This window comes from Pecten maximus, chromosome 2 (genome assembly GCF_902652985.1).
Source record: "Pecten maximus chromosome 2, xPecMax1.1, whole genome shotgun sequence".
In the NCBI taxonomy this organism is placed as follows: Eukaryota; Metazoa; Mollusca; class Bivalvia; order Pectinida; family Pectinidae; genus Pecten; species Pecten maximus.
The window spans coordinates 40,917,787-40,931,133 of NC_047016.1; the positions used below are offsets into that span (position 1 = coordinate 40,917,787).

At 33.5% G+C, this 13,347-nt stretch overlaps 2 protein-coding genes across 2 annotated transcripts; one reads left to right on the forward strand and one right to left on the reverse strand.

Annotated features, from left to right (window-relative positions):
* Positions 1-1,375: 1,375 nt before the first annotated feature.
* Positions 1,376-7,303, reverse strand: LOC117322093 (eukaryotic translation initiation factor 3 subunit G-like). Its single transcript, XM_033876840.1, has 9 exons — positions 7,174-7,303; positions 7,014-7,060; positions 5,000-5,094; positions 4,487-4,546; positions 4,139-4,246; positions 2,764-3,076; positions 2,120-2,253; positions 1,652-1,758; positions 1,376-1,481 (listed from the first exon to the last, which is right to left on the reverse strand). The coding sequence occupies exons 1-9, from the start codon at positions 7,188-7,190 to the stop codon at positions 1,463-1,465; spliced, it is 900 nt and encodes a 299-aa protein (XP_033732731.1). The 5' UTR covers positions 7,191-7,303; the 3' UTR covers positions 1,376-1,462.
* A 105-nt stretch (positions 7,304-7,408) lies between these two features.
* Positions 7,409-12,655, forward strand: LOC117322094 (protein C10-like). The gene is made up of 3 exons (XM_033876841.1): positions 7,409-7,473; positions 8,910-9,086; positions 9,736-12,655. The coding sequence occupies exons 1-3, from the start codon at positions 7,431-7,433 to the stop codon at positions 9,879-9,881; spliced, it is 366 nt and encodes a 121-aa protein (XP_033732732.1). The 5' UTR covers positions 7,409-7,430; the 3' UTR covers positions 9,882-12,655.
* The last annotated feature ends 692 nt before the right edge of the window (positions 12,656-13,347 follow it).

The window sequence follows — 13,347 nt, forward strand, 5'->3', positions numbered from 1 at the left end:
ATGATCATTTACGCGGAAATACAATACATTTATATAAAAGACAAGTTGAGCATCCCCTTACACAACAATTTTGATCCTTGATGACCAAAGTTACCTTGATCATCCTCCTGAAACAAGATAAAAGTTCAGATTTTCTCCATGGCTAAGCTTTCTCTGAATTGTGTTGACATCAATTTTGTTATATAACCAAATGTAGTTGAACTTTTGACCCCAGATTATGAAAATCAAGATGGTTTCCAGCATCAATTATTTACTTTGTCAGGCTGTTCCATCTAATGTGATTACGTATGTGGTTTAACAACAACTAATCACTACAATGCTTTCAAATGGTGATGCATGCGCAGATGAAGCATAGTTGCCATGGTCGGACCATTCGACTAGACATGCTCACCATAATTTGTTCCTGTACACACATGCTTTGGTTTAGTTTGGTTTTTTAACGTCCCATTAACAGCCAGGGTCATTTAAGGGCATGCCTGGTTTTGGAGGTGGAGGAAAGCCGGAGAAAAACCATCGGCCCCTCATAGGTTTTGAACTTGCAGCTCAGAGGTGGAGGGCTAGTGTCGAGACACCTTATCCACTCGGCCACCGCACATGCACACTACATACAACCAAAGTAAGTTTAATCCTACTCCAGCCAGACCATAGTTGCTATAGCATTCTGATTTAAAACGCCTTCAATAGAGTTCCTCCTCTTTTGAAGGGAGATTTATACAAGAAAACCCCATAATGTACAATTATATAAATGGATCACCATCATAATTGACGACCTTCTGAATTCAGTAAAATGTCCATAAATCAAACTGCTTTAAGGATATATGGTAACTTGGGTTATTAGATGACTTGTATTTCGCTAAGAGTGATCTCCCTTCCCATGATACTGAATCTCATCATTAGATAACATTATTTTGTGGAAACTTTCAACCGATCGGTGTAGTATGCCAGCTATTATTTCCCTTGAATTCTATCTCATCTTCAGTCCTTTTACATTGAATATCCTTCAAAGTATGGATGGCCAAGGAGATGCAACATGGCAGTTGTGGTTCCTTCAAAGATGACAGTCATGGTTTAAACTTCGTCACCAAATGTGGAGTCCTATTTAGGGCTATTCCATTAAAACATCTACCTGACCCCAGAATAATTCGCTTCTGTCCATGGTTGGGTTTCCTACCTCTTCTATTACATATAAAGGAAATTATTTAAAGAAATTCTATATGTGGTACCCCTAAACAAGAACTGGAGTCCTGGGGTGGGGTAGATATTTTACTAAAATAACCCTTATAGATAGATGAGAATTACTATTCAGTACCCATAGCATAAAATATGTCTTTTAATATTGCTGGTATTATATATTTCATAACAAGAACGTCCTTTCTCCAGTTATATAATTTATTTTCCGTACAAGACATAGCACTGTTTTTGATGACATCTGATGTTTTTACTGGTGTCTCTTCAGAAAAGCCTAACTTGTGCCGGATGGTCTGAAAGAAAATAATGAGAAAATTAAAAATCATATTATAATTAACATGTTGCAGAAATAAACAATAAAGAAATCCAGAACACAATTTTAGATACAAGTTTCATAAGTAAGGATGTTTATAAACTATCCACAACCTAAGCCATAAAACAATGTTAGCCAAATTCTACTCACTTTGCCCATTCTACGTTGAGAATTAAATGATCATATCCAAAGCCCGAGACACCTGTGATAGCTCTGGCAGCATCTTCCCGACGATGGAAGTTGATGAAAGCAAATCCCTGCAAAAAGCACATCATGAAAAGTTGATATTCCTATTTTTTTTCACATATTCTGGTTGGACCATTCGACTAGCTGGAGCGTAATAAAGTATTTTTCATGGTAAGTCCTGTTATGAATCAAAGAATTTAATATGTACAACTGAAAAGTTTTTTTTTTTTTTTCAAATGACTTGATGTAGTATCTATTGTTGCCTATGTTAATATTCAGGGGTCAGTTTCATAAATATTTCTTTACTTAAAATGTTCTGTAGGAAAGCATTCCAGAATTTAAGGAGGGTTAGAAAGGATTTTGATACAAAAAAAAATATGGAAACTTTAAATAAGCCTCAACAATAACACAGATATAGACAGAAGCCAGTACCTTTGATTGGCCTGTGTTCTTATCCTTTGCCAGGTAAATCCTCTGTATAGGACCGAAGGGTCGGAATAATTCCTGTAGATCTGACTCTCTCGTATCCTCCGACAGATTGGTCACACGGATGGTGGCTGACTCGTCTGTTAAAAGTAATATTATTATAAATCATGTCTGTTATATCATCAAACAACTACCTCATTTGAAAATCCGTGTTTTATCAAAACTAAGAGTGATACTTGCCCGAGTACCAATTTTGTTTCAGGACAACATTCACATTTGCTGGTGATGTACCACATGATGTACCACAATCCAATTAATTTTTGCTATGCTACTTCATGTACATCCGAGCATGCATCTCCAATGATTGTATAACTATGCACACTAGAATTTACTAGATGTTTGAAAAATGTTTGATAAGATACAAACATTTAATTGATTAACTGCTTTAAAAGCAAATAAAATAAATAATTTTTCAAAGTCAATTTATATATACAATGTGACATAGTCACTTCCAAAGGTATTTTCAAGACTGCTTCATGGTAGTTTTAGTTATTGCATAACTAAACTATGGCATTCATATTTCTATGATTGTCAAATGAATTTTCTTGGATGATAATGTATATAAACACCTAAGATAAAATATCACACACCTCTCTTGCTCTGCATGGTTTCTCCGCGCCCCTTATTGGCTCCATCTCTCAAACTTGGTGGCACATATTTGCCACCTGCTGCTGGGCCCTTAGCTGCAGCTGCTCCTGCCGCCGCAGCAGCTCCCTGGCCACCAGGGGGTGCTGCTCCATCTGGAGTTGCTGGCTTGTCGTCCTGGAGTTTCTCTTGAAGTGGTCCAAGAGTATCTTTGTATGGACATTTAGTGGTCCAATGCTCTCCCTTACAGATACGACAAGACACCAACTTCTGGGCCTTCAATTTATTCAGGGGATCCTCCTGCTGTTCCGACTGTTCCTGTAGACGTGGTATAATAACAGGAGATTGTTAGAGGCACATAACTCATATACACAATACAAATACCTACAGAGGTAAAATATCTGGGTAAAGGGCAATGTCTAATTAACTGATGGAACGATACTACAGCATGTTGTTTGTTATTACATTCAATATTTTGGGTTGGGCATATTAACTACCTTAAAGCCTCTCTGTGTTTTCATAACATAGAAATTATGACAAATTTCCAAAACATATGTTGAATAATAGAATATATACTTAATGATTATATATTGTAAGCATCAACACTGTAGCCTTTCATAATTGCAATTTAATCCATGACACTAACCACTGATTACTGGGAATATAATGCTGTCATGCCATGAAGGCAAAGAAAAGATGGCCCGATGCTATAGAAAACCTGGTCCTTCTATGTAAAATTTCTATTTGTTGGCCCCATTGGCTATGAAAAGTTTGAGTCCTGACATACATTAATATGAAATCAGAGCTTAAAATCGAGATGTTTTTACGGAGAACAGTGCATTATTGGCTTCAAACATTTGAGCGAGTATGAACTGGATGATGCAAGCGTTTACGTGACTCAGTTATGCTACTCTCAACTATGCTTACAAAATTGGTCCATGGAAAAATGACTTGGGCCATGGGATTTCAGTTTTCTGTAGACCAATTGTCTAAGAAATTTTCATATGTACTTTCATACACTGATTCACATCATCATCACAACTTAAAGAGTCAATGTGAGTCTGACAAAAAAGTTTTTTAGCAAAAACATAGAGAGGTTTTAAATATATATATAAAAATGTTTTTATATATTTAATTACACTTTTTATTTAAGGGTTATACTATATACATATATGTCAATAAACTAGAGCATATCATAGTACTTCATATATTATATGTAATATGTTGTTTGTAATTATATGTAATATATTTGGGGAAGCATGTCTTTTGTAATTATATGCAATATTTTTGGGGAAGCATGTCGTTTATAATCATATGTAATATTTTTGGGAATGGTTCAGGCAGATTAACTACATGAAGTTTAACAATGCTCTGACTTACCTCTTCATTGTGGACAAATTGCATTGGAATCTCTTCCACTTGAACTATAGTGTTGGCTGAATTAGGACCGGGAGGGTCATTCTCAGCTGCGCCAAACTTACGCCAATTCTATTCAATCATAAATTTGATATCAAAATGATTAACATATCAAATATCTACTGATTTAATTCATAATACCAGCAAGTTGCAAGAGTACAATTTTTTTCAAAGGAATATATTCAAAATATCCAATACCTGATAATTAAAATAAAAATTGCATTTGAATGAATTCATTGGCAAACTAAGAGTTACATTTTAAATGGACTATGTACACAAACTGTGTTTTTTCAGTAATCATGTATTACTTACTTTCCTCTTAGCAACTGTCTTTGGAACTCGTCTGTGTTCAATTTTATAGGTTTTCACCATCTAATAGAAAAAAATAACAATGCAGATGTTCTCATACAATGTTTGGAATTCAGATACAATATACCCTTTTATGTTTTCGATGACAAGTCAATTTCAGCTGAATATAGTTAAAATTATATGCATGTACAGAAGATATAAGGAAGTATGCCACATATTCATCAAAGATCACAAAGTAACTTTTTTTTAAGATATTGTAGTATTTTGCAATGCACTTTCCACCTGATGCTTTATACGGACCATTAATTTCATCTAAGCATTTTTCAGTTTATAAACTAGCAGATTTATTTTTATGATAACAAATCATTGAGAGTAGCTACTGGATACAATAGCTACTGGATATCTGCTGAAATATTTGTGCACCTTTGCTTGAAACACATTTTGAAACCATTTTTAAAGAAACAGATTAATTTAATATAATATTTACATGTAAAAATTAAGCCATATCAATCATACCTTGACCATCTTTCCTTCGTCATTGTATTTAAAATCTGTGATCACTTTTAACCCCTTTGCTTCGTCGATGTCTTCTGAAGAAGGTGGAAGAGCACCTGAAAACAAAGCAACTGAAGGTCCTTAATCTGTCGACTTAAAAGATTGCTAAAGAACTTTACTTCTGATGCTTTTTATATCCTTTTCACTGGACTCAAAATCAGACAAGTACAAATGTATATAATATATAATATATATTTTGAAGTAATATATTGTTCAGTTCCGTTAAATTACTAATTTAAACAGTTGATATTGACAATTCAGCTCTCTAACTGTAAACTATATCTTGTTTTTCCCAAAATTTATCCAGTCTATTTTTAAAGTAGTTAGTATTTGGGGCAGATATCACAGCCTCTGGTAGAAACTTCCAAGTACATATTCTGTCTCACAGTAAGATGTTTTTTTCTAAGTGATGATATGTAGCTCTTTGAAGAAAGTCTTTTTGAATGTCCTTTTGCAATATGTTTGGTGGACAGTCACACATTTGACCACCATTTGATGGAGATGCAGCATCTTAGATTCTCTTGTTGTATACTCCACTGATCATTTTGTAAGCTTCTTATGTTGTATACTCCACTGATCATTTTGTAAGCTTCAATCATGTTTCCTTGCATGTGCCTGTATGATAACGTGGGTAATTTCAATTTCTTTAATCTTTCCTCATTAGATAAATTTTGTAGTCCAGGTAGGCATCTTGTTACTCTGCATTGAACATTTTCAATTAAATTAACGTGCTTACAATTTGTATAAACCAAACTATTACTGTGCTTGTGTAATCAAGCTGGGATTGGACAAGAGATTTGTATAGCAGTATAAATAATGTATGTCCATAAACTGAAAAGTTATTCGTAACATTCCAAACATCAATTGGCTTTTTTTTTTTTTAACTTTGTCACTGATGTGATTTTCAAAATTTAAGTCTGAATCAATTGAAACTCCAATATCTTTCTCATTTGTTGTAGTTTGCATTAGTGTATAATAAAGGTTATATATATATGGCCTGGCCACTTCTGTCTGCAGACTTTCCTTGTGTTCATCTCTCCACTTGCACACAATATCTAAATCCTTCTGCAGGATTTTTGTATCTTCATCTTTTGTTGCTATCTTGAATATTTTTGTGTCATCTGTAAAGAGGTACATGTCAGAATCCTTCAAGCTTGGGAGCTCGTTAATGAAAATAACGAAAAGAAGTGACCCTAACATGAATCCCTTTGGTATCCCAGAAGTAACCATTGTCCAATCAGAATCCTCTTCATTCAGTTACTTTCTGCTGTCAAACGGAGAGAGGGTTTGACATCCACAAGACTATTAGGTGTGAAGAGCAAAGCTTATTGATGAGGGACGGTGTCGAAAGCCTTCATATAGTCCATATATATAATCAAGGGCATGCCGGTTATCAAGTGCTTTTGATCATTTATCTAACATTTCAAGTAAGTGAAATAGACCTTTTAGATATGAATTAATATTGTTTTGCTGGAAAAGACTTATTTATCCTGATATCTTTTGTTAAATATTCCCTTATTATATTTAATGCTCACCAAGATTTTGCAAACCATCAACGTCGGACTGACAGGACGAAAATTTCCATCTAGTGGTAGCTCCCCCGTGGAGAGTGATTGATCAAATAGGATTGATATTGGTCAGCTTATAAATTATTGTCTGTGTTTTTCAAGTGTGCTTAATGTATTTCATAAAGTACTGGTGATACTCTTGAACCACAGGTGCCTGACTCGTTTTATAAAATAATAACATATAAGAGTACATATAAATTGTAGACAAATGGCATTAAGTGAAGTTAATTGAACTGCTTTTCATTTAATCATGGAAATATGATCATGAGATTCAGAAAACTGTTGATCGAACTGATGTTTGTCCGTACTTGGATGTATTTGAGTAGACATTTGCGTTTATTGATGAAAATCTTACTACAGTAGGGAAATCCGACCGGCTTCAATATGCCGGTTTTTACAGTTCTTACCATCTTCGCCCTGTTCCACCTGTTCAGCCCAGCTGAAACTCTTGGGTCTATAACATAAAAAAGCTTGTGTCAGTCAAATAAAATATATCTGATTGCTTGTATGTGTCATAAAACATGCAAAATTCATAAAAATATGTCACACAAAATGTATAATACTCACTCTTCGATAGACGGCATGACTGCAATACTAGCTTCCGCATATGCGCAAAAGGAGATTTTGGAAATATAGTCGATAGTTTTTCAATCAATTAAAATGGTGGAAGTTGATACTTGTCGAATGCATTAGATTATTATACATTTAATTTGATTAGAAAAGTTTAAAATAACATTCTAGTCTAAGCGTTGCAAATTATCTAGAGTCTATTTTAGTTTCCTTTCAATTTATCGGCTAGCATTACCTGGCTTTCTCAATGCAAGATGGCTGCGCCCATTAATAATTTCTCTGTTCAAGACTGTAAAGGTAATATATCGTGATAAAACTGCACAAAATAGTTGATTACAAAACAACATTTTCTATTTACGCTTTCATGTGTTTATTCGCTATATTTTGAATCATTTTGCCAACTTGAATAGCGTTAACATCACAACCAGTTAAAATTGAGTACCGATGGTAATATCGAAGAGTATCTCCGTATTGTAACTCTTCTTTTTGGGAGGAAATAAAGGTAATTATAGTATCAATAAATCAATTAATCAAGTGTTAAACAAACTACAACTCCGCGTTCTCTCTCACGTTATAGATACAATTATGATATTTTCATTTAATTAACTATTTGATAATCCTTTATATCTTTTGGTTAAATTTTCTTTTTATTTAAATGCGCTCTTGCAAGAGAGGTCATCGGGACAGTTTCATTACACAAGTTTTTACCTGATGTAATAAACTTATGGGCAATTTTGCAGACTCACATCATACAATGGACTATGAAATATACATTTTAATGCAAATAATCATAACATGCATGATGCATCCCAATCTGAAAAATTGTGCACTTTATCAGAATGATATTAAGGGTATGTGATGTGGCAGGAAGAGAACATGAGATCCCCCAAAATGCCCCATGAATCTAAAGATGGTATGCATCTACATGTACATTACTTCAAAAAGGGAAATGAACATAATTCTTTCACAAACGCACCATTAGTTCTGAAAGATTTATTGATATCTTTTTTCAAAAAAACTTTATTTTATTTTACAAGAATTGCGAAATAAGTTCTACCAACTTAGATTAATCACTCTTGTTGGTCCGGTATGCAAGGGGTCGTAGTGTGGGAGAAAACAGGAGTACCCAGAGAAAACCTGCATAGTCTCCTGGTCGAGCAGGTCACAGTGACCCCTAACCTTTTCTATTTCTGATCAGAAAATCAAACCCTGGCTGCCTAGGTGAAGGGAAGTGTGTAACCACTGTGCAGTAGAGGACATGTATTGCTTAAGCAATGCCTAGCATGCTTGTTCATATTAGAAATGGTTTTAATAACTTTCCAGACTTTATAATTTCTAAAATGGTATCTACATCTTTAAAGTTGTATTGGATGTATGATGGTCATGTTCAGTATACCAAATGTTGAACAGTTCAAACAGAGACCTATATACAGAGACCTATATACTAGTATATAGGTCTCTGGTTCAAATAATCACTGTAGCAATTAACAAAAATATCCAAAGTTTCTATTACCCTATCACGGAATGTACAAAGTCTATTATTTTGCTTTCACTAACATTATTTCTCAGAGGAACCCTATGATTAATTTCCTGTTGAAAAGCTTGTAGTTTTGTTTCTCTTCAGTGTTTAAATGTATTTGTACAGTACAATTAACTTAAAAATGTGTATTGAATATTAACTGAAGTTAAGATGTTTTATTTTTTTTATTTTTGCATTGTTTTATATGTTTTAGCTGCCTTAAATGATGTTCTTGAAGCATTTCTGCTCCCAGAAAATGCTTCAAGGATAAAGGAAGCAAAGGAGACTGCTGGTAATGATATGCTTAGAGCTATGCAGATTGTGTTCCCAGCTGTCACACAGATACAGATGGACGTGATAGAGAGATATGGCTTTACCCCAGACGGAGATGGTATATATATATTTTTGTCTGTACATGGAAATAATATTATGAATTATTATTTTAATTTTATTATAAGTTTTCAATTTGATTCCTTCAAGATGAGTTTCCGCTTAGTTTGTTGAGTATCACTTGCTTGAGGTGTTTGACCAATTTAGCAAATAAGAAATCCATAATCGACTTTCGTCAGAAATAACCGCCATCATGATCAACTTCTCACAATCAATCACTTGATTGTGGTTGTTGCTTATCATATAAAATGCAAGTGTCTAAATGACTGGAACAGTGCAGTAAGCACTACGAAGGAATGTAAAAATTGTTTCAATACCAAATAAAGATTATTGAAAATTAGTTGATTTTAATCAATCATTAATTGGATAGACAAAACTGATGATCGATCAGAAAAGTTCAGCTGTTTCCCATCACATGTTCTCGCATATCTTTAGATTTTTTGCTTCTTCAACAGAAAGATATTTATGATGGAATACCTACCCGGTAAATGAAAGGCTTTTTGCTGGAAATAAGTACTCATTATTCATTAATAAAATAGAAATTAGTAAATATTTTCAAGGAGAACAAAAATTGAGCCAAAATAAATGTTAAAGTGTAATGTGTAACTGCTAGATTGTATTATATTGTCCCTGTTTGTATCTTCCTACAGGTGTGATCAGATTCACTCAAACAGTTAAGGCCTATGAGAAACAGGACCGAGAGATCGCTCAGCTGAATCAGGAACTAAAATCATGGCTGATCCCTCCAGTGTCCCTGTCTTCCTCGGATGGTACAGACACTTCTGGAACTTCATAACGTCATTTGGTGGTGCTAGTAATCTGGATGATGTCAAACAAAAGTTAGAATTATCAGTAAATGTTGGAGCTAATAATCCAGATGGTGTTAAACAAAACTTAGAATTATCAGTTTATTTCTAAGGCCGAGCCAAGACTGAAAAATCATGAATTCTTAAATATTTATGACTTGGATTAGTTCTGCGTTGCAGGCTACAAGATAGAGTTGCTTGGTTACTGATAAGCCAATTTGCCATAGTTAGTTATCCAGTAGTTAACTGGTATAGAAAAAGTGGGGTTTAAAGACATGGTTACATCAAAGGAATTTCGGGGAATTTTTCTGGCATATGAACATCACTTAAAAAAGTTTTGAATACCACTTAAATCCAAGAGATATAGTGGGTTCTGGAAACTTTGTGTGAGCCTCGTATTCTTGGCTCCCATTGGCTGTATAGCATATCACTAAATCAGCTGACAGAGTGAAATGAGGGGAAGTAACTGTGATCACAGGTGTCTGCTTCTGGTGAGTATTAATAGAAAGAAAAAAATAGCCCCTACTCCTACTATATCAACAAGGTGGATATTGAAGGAGTAGAGGCTAATATTTTTTTCTATTAGTACTAACCAGAAGCAGACATCTGTGCTGTGATAGATCAGAATGCTGCTGCACAGGAAAAGTTGCTTAGAACTTTTAACATCATGCTAAATAATCACTTCAGTAATATATGGTATTGTATTATGAATTTTGTCACATATTTATGGGAACAAAGTTGTCGAGCATATTGCTATAGCATCTGACCGAGTGAAATAAGGGGAATAACAGTTATAAATCAGAATGCACAGGAAAAGTTACTTAGAATCCAAGACTTTTAACATAATTCTAAAGAATCACTTCAGTAATACCTGGTATTGTATTGTATATGCATTTTGTCACTTATTTTTGGGAACAAAGTTGTCGAGTGTATTGCTATAGCATCTGACAGAGTGAAATAAAGGGAAGTAACTGTGATAAATCAGAATGCACAAGAAAAGTTTCTTAGAATCCCAGACTTTAATGTGAGTGTGAAGAATCACTTTAGTAGTATTATATTACGTATGTAATTTGTCACATATTTATGGGAACAAAGGGTGGGCCATATATGGGAACAAGGGTATTGGGATAGGATCAGGTTTAAGCTACCTTACATGGAAAATAACAATTTAGTTGGTGTCTTCAGTGACCAGAGCAGTATCTCAGAATGTGGTTACATATACAGCTACTGTACTTACAAGGGAACAAGGGAGAAGATAGACAGGATGGTGTGTTTTATTATTTCTTACCCATTTCTTTTTAAATCTATTATTTTACTGAGTTAAATAACAAAATTGATGATAAAAATAAGTTGTTTTCTTTTTATTTTCCAATTGTTCATAAACTGCTGTTGAATTCCTTCATATCAAAAATTAAGTTCCTTTTGTCAAGAAGTAGTCATTGTGTATGAAGATCGAGCTTCAGAATGTAAGATTATTAATTACTTGTGTTCAGAAAAAAGTTCTTGAAATAAAAATAGCAGGCATTTCTTTATGATAAGAAATAAAATTCAGATATTTGGTACAGAATGATTATTCCTGATAAATAAACTATCAGCATATTTTCTTTACTTGACACCCTCCCAATGACCTTCCGTTTTGGTGTAACAGACATAGAACATAATTATGAAATATACTTTTTTTTTATTGCTGCTTATGAGATACGAGATACATATTCATATTTTACTTATGTGTAATGTACGATACATTCATATTATAAACATAAGGATATTTTAAATAGTCTAATTAAAATTAGCGTTGCATATTGAGTTGTAATGTGAAAATAATGTCCATTTACATGTATGAAGTATTGATGTATGTGATTATGTGGAAAAAAATCTAATCTGAATAATTTTTTTTTTTTTTTTTTTTTGAATAAGCGTAGGTAGAACTTTTGAACCAAGCATATATAGCTTATTTAATATACTTCAACTGTAGATGTAGAAAAATGTTTGAATAGGCACCATTCAGGTACATGTATGTTTGTGTTATATGTTGGAATGATAGGAAAAGTTTGAATTTCAGAAATCTGTTTTAATTCTCATATCACACAGTTTGAATTTACATGGCATCAGTCATTGTAGTTTGTATATATCAATATCTGAAGTTCCTTGTGTTTATTTACATAACGTATGGTTGTATTTACACTTCTCTCTATATGTAATTTTTCGTTCATTTTCCTCGAAAAAATAGGGATGATGGATGATATATTGCTTCCATGTGTCAGTTGTCTATGAAATGTATTTAATTTCTGTGGAACCAAGTTCTAAAGAAATAAGTTTTCGTTAATTTTTCCCAAAAAATTAGGAATGTAGGATGATATAGTGATTTTTTTCCCATTTTAACTAGAGAGACCAACTTTGATGTGTCATTACATGTAACTCTTATTTGTCTATAAAGTGTAATTAGATTCTGTGGAACTTAGTTCTACCGAAATGTGCGTTTAAATTCATTGCAAGATGAAATCTTTGCTTTCTTTCATAAAATTTTGTGGTGTCAAAACCCTGGTGAGATTAATGTCTTTGGTCCAATAACTATATAATGTATAAACATTTACATTATTTTACAATTTAAACATGTTATAAGGTATTGTTTTATTTGAATGATAATGTCTTTGTATGCGAACTTACATTTTTGTGTTGTGATGTTTTATCATATACTGCAAATAAAAGTATGATCAAGTACATGTATAGATTGGAATGGTGAATATCTGTATCAAAAATGTAATATGTATTTTTGTTTTGTTTAATTGACTTCCATCACAGTTGAGTCAGTTGGCATATAACCTCTTGAGCAATGGATTCAGTGTAACATTTTATCTTCCTGTCAAATTAATTTCTCACTTTCAAATTAATTATGTTAAAGATCTGTTGATTGGTTTGCTGGGTTTATTGCTCCATGAGAAGCCAGAGTCATTTATAGGTGGGGCCTCCTTGTAGTAGTTGGTGACTACCTCACTTAAGGGGCATCTAAACAGCAAATCCAGTCAAAACATTGATATTTTACAGGCCTATAAATCCCTATTATGGTGCAATGTCACAGAAGTAACATGATGAACTTTTAGTATGTTTCATGGCAAACCGTGGGACTTGCTGTTGACATGTAATTTGTTAAGCTGTTTGTAAAATTCAACAAAACGTAAGAAAAATGCATGTTTCAGGGGGACATAATTAACTCATTTGTATCCCATATATTACACAAACTTGCCATGTCGTTTTGCTCACAAGTGTCTAAAGCACAAAATGGGAGCATTGGTTTGACCAGCTTTGACGTTATTATATGTATAAACGCTGTTTTTATTTTGACCTTGAATTGCAAATGGCGGTCGTGAATGATATCACACAAATACGGCATATAAGGAGGTATTTAAAACATCAAAAATGCTCTTATTAGACAATATAAAGTATTCTTGAAGTGGC

Excerpts from the sequence above, each read along its gene's own strand:
- LOC117322093 (XM_033876840.1), bottom strand. Across the intron at positions 4,547-4,999 it reads ACGAAGGAAAGATGGTCAAG|ATGGTGAAAACCTATAAAAT; the intron begins GTATGATTGATA and ends TTTTTCTATTAG. Across the intron at positions 4,247-4,486 it reads AGACAGTTGCTAAGAGGAAA|AATTGGCGTAAGTTTGGCGC; the intron begins GTAAGTAATACA and ends ATGATTGAATAG.
- LOC117322094 (XM_033876841.1), top strand. The coding sequence starts at position 7,431 with ATGGCTGCGCCCATTAATAATTTCTCTGTTCAAGACTGTAAAG. Across the intron at positions 7,474-8,909 it reads CTCTGTTCAAGACTGTAAAG|CTGCCTTAAATGATGTTCTT; the intron begins GTAATATATCGT and ends TATATGTTTTAG. Across the intron at positions 9,087-9,735 it reads CTTTACCCCAGACGGAGATG|GTGTGATCAGATTCACTCAA; the intron begins GTATATATATAT and ends ATCTTCCTACAG.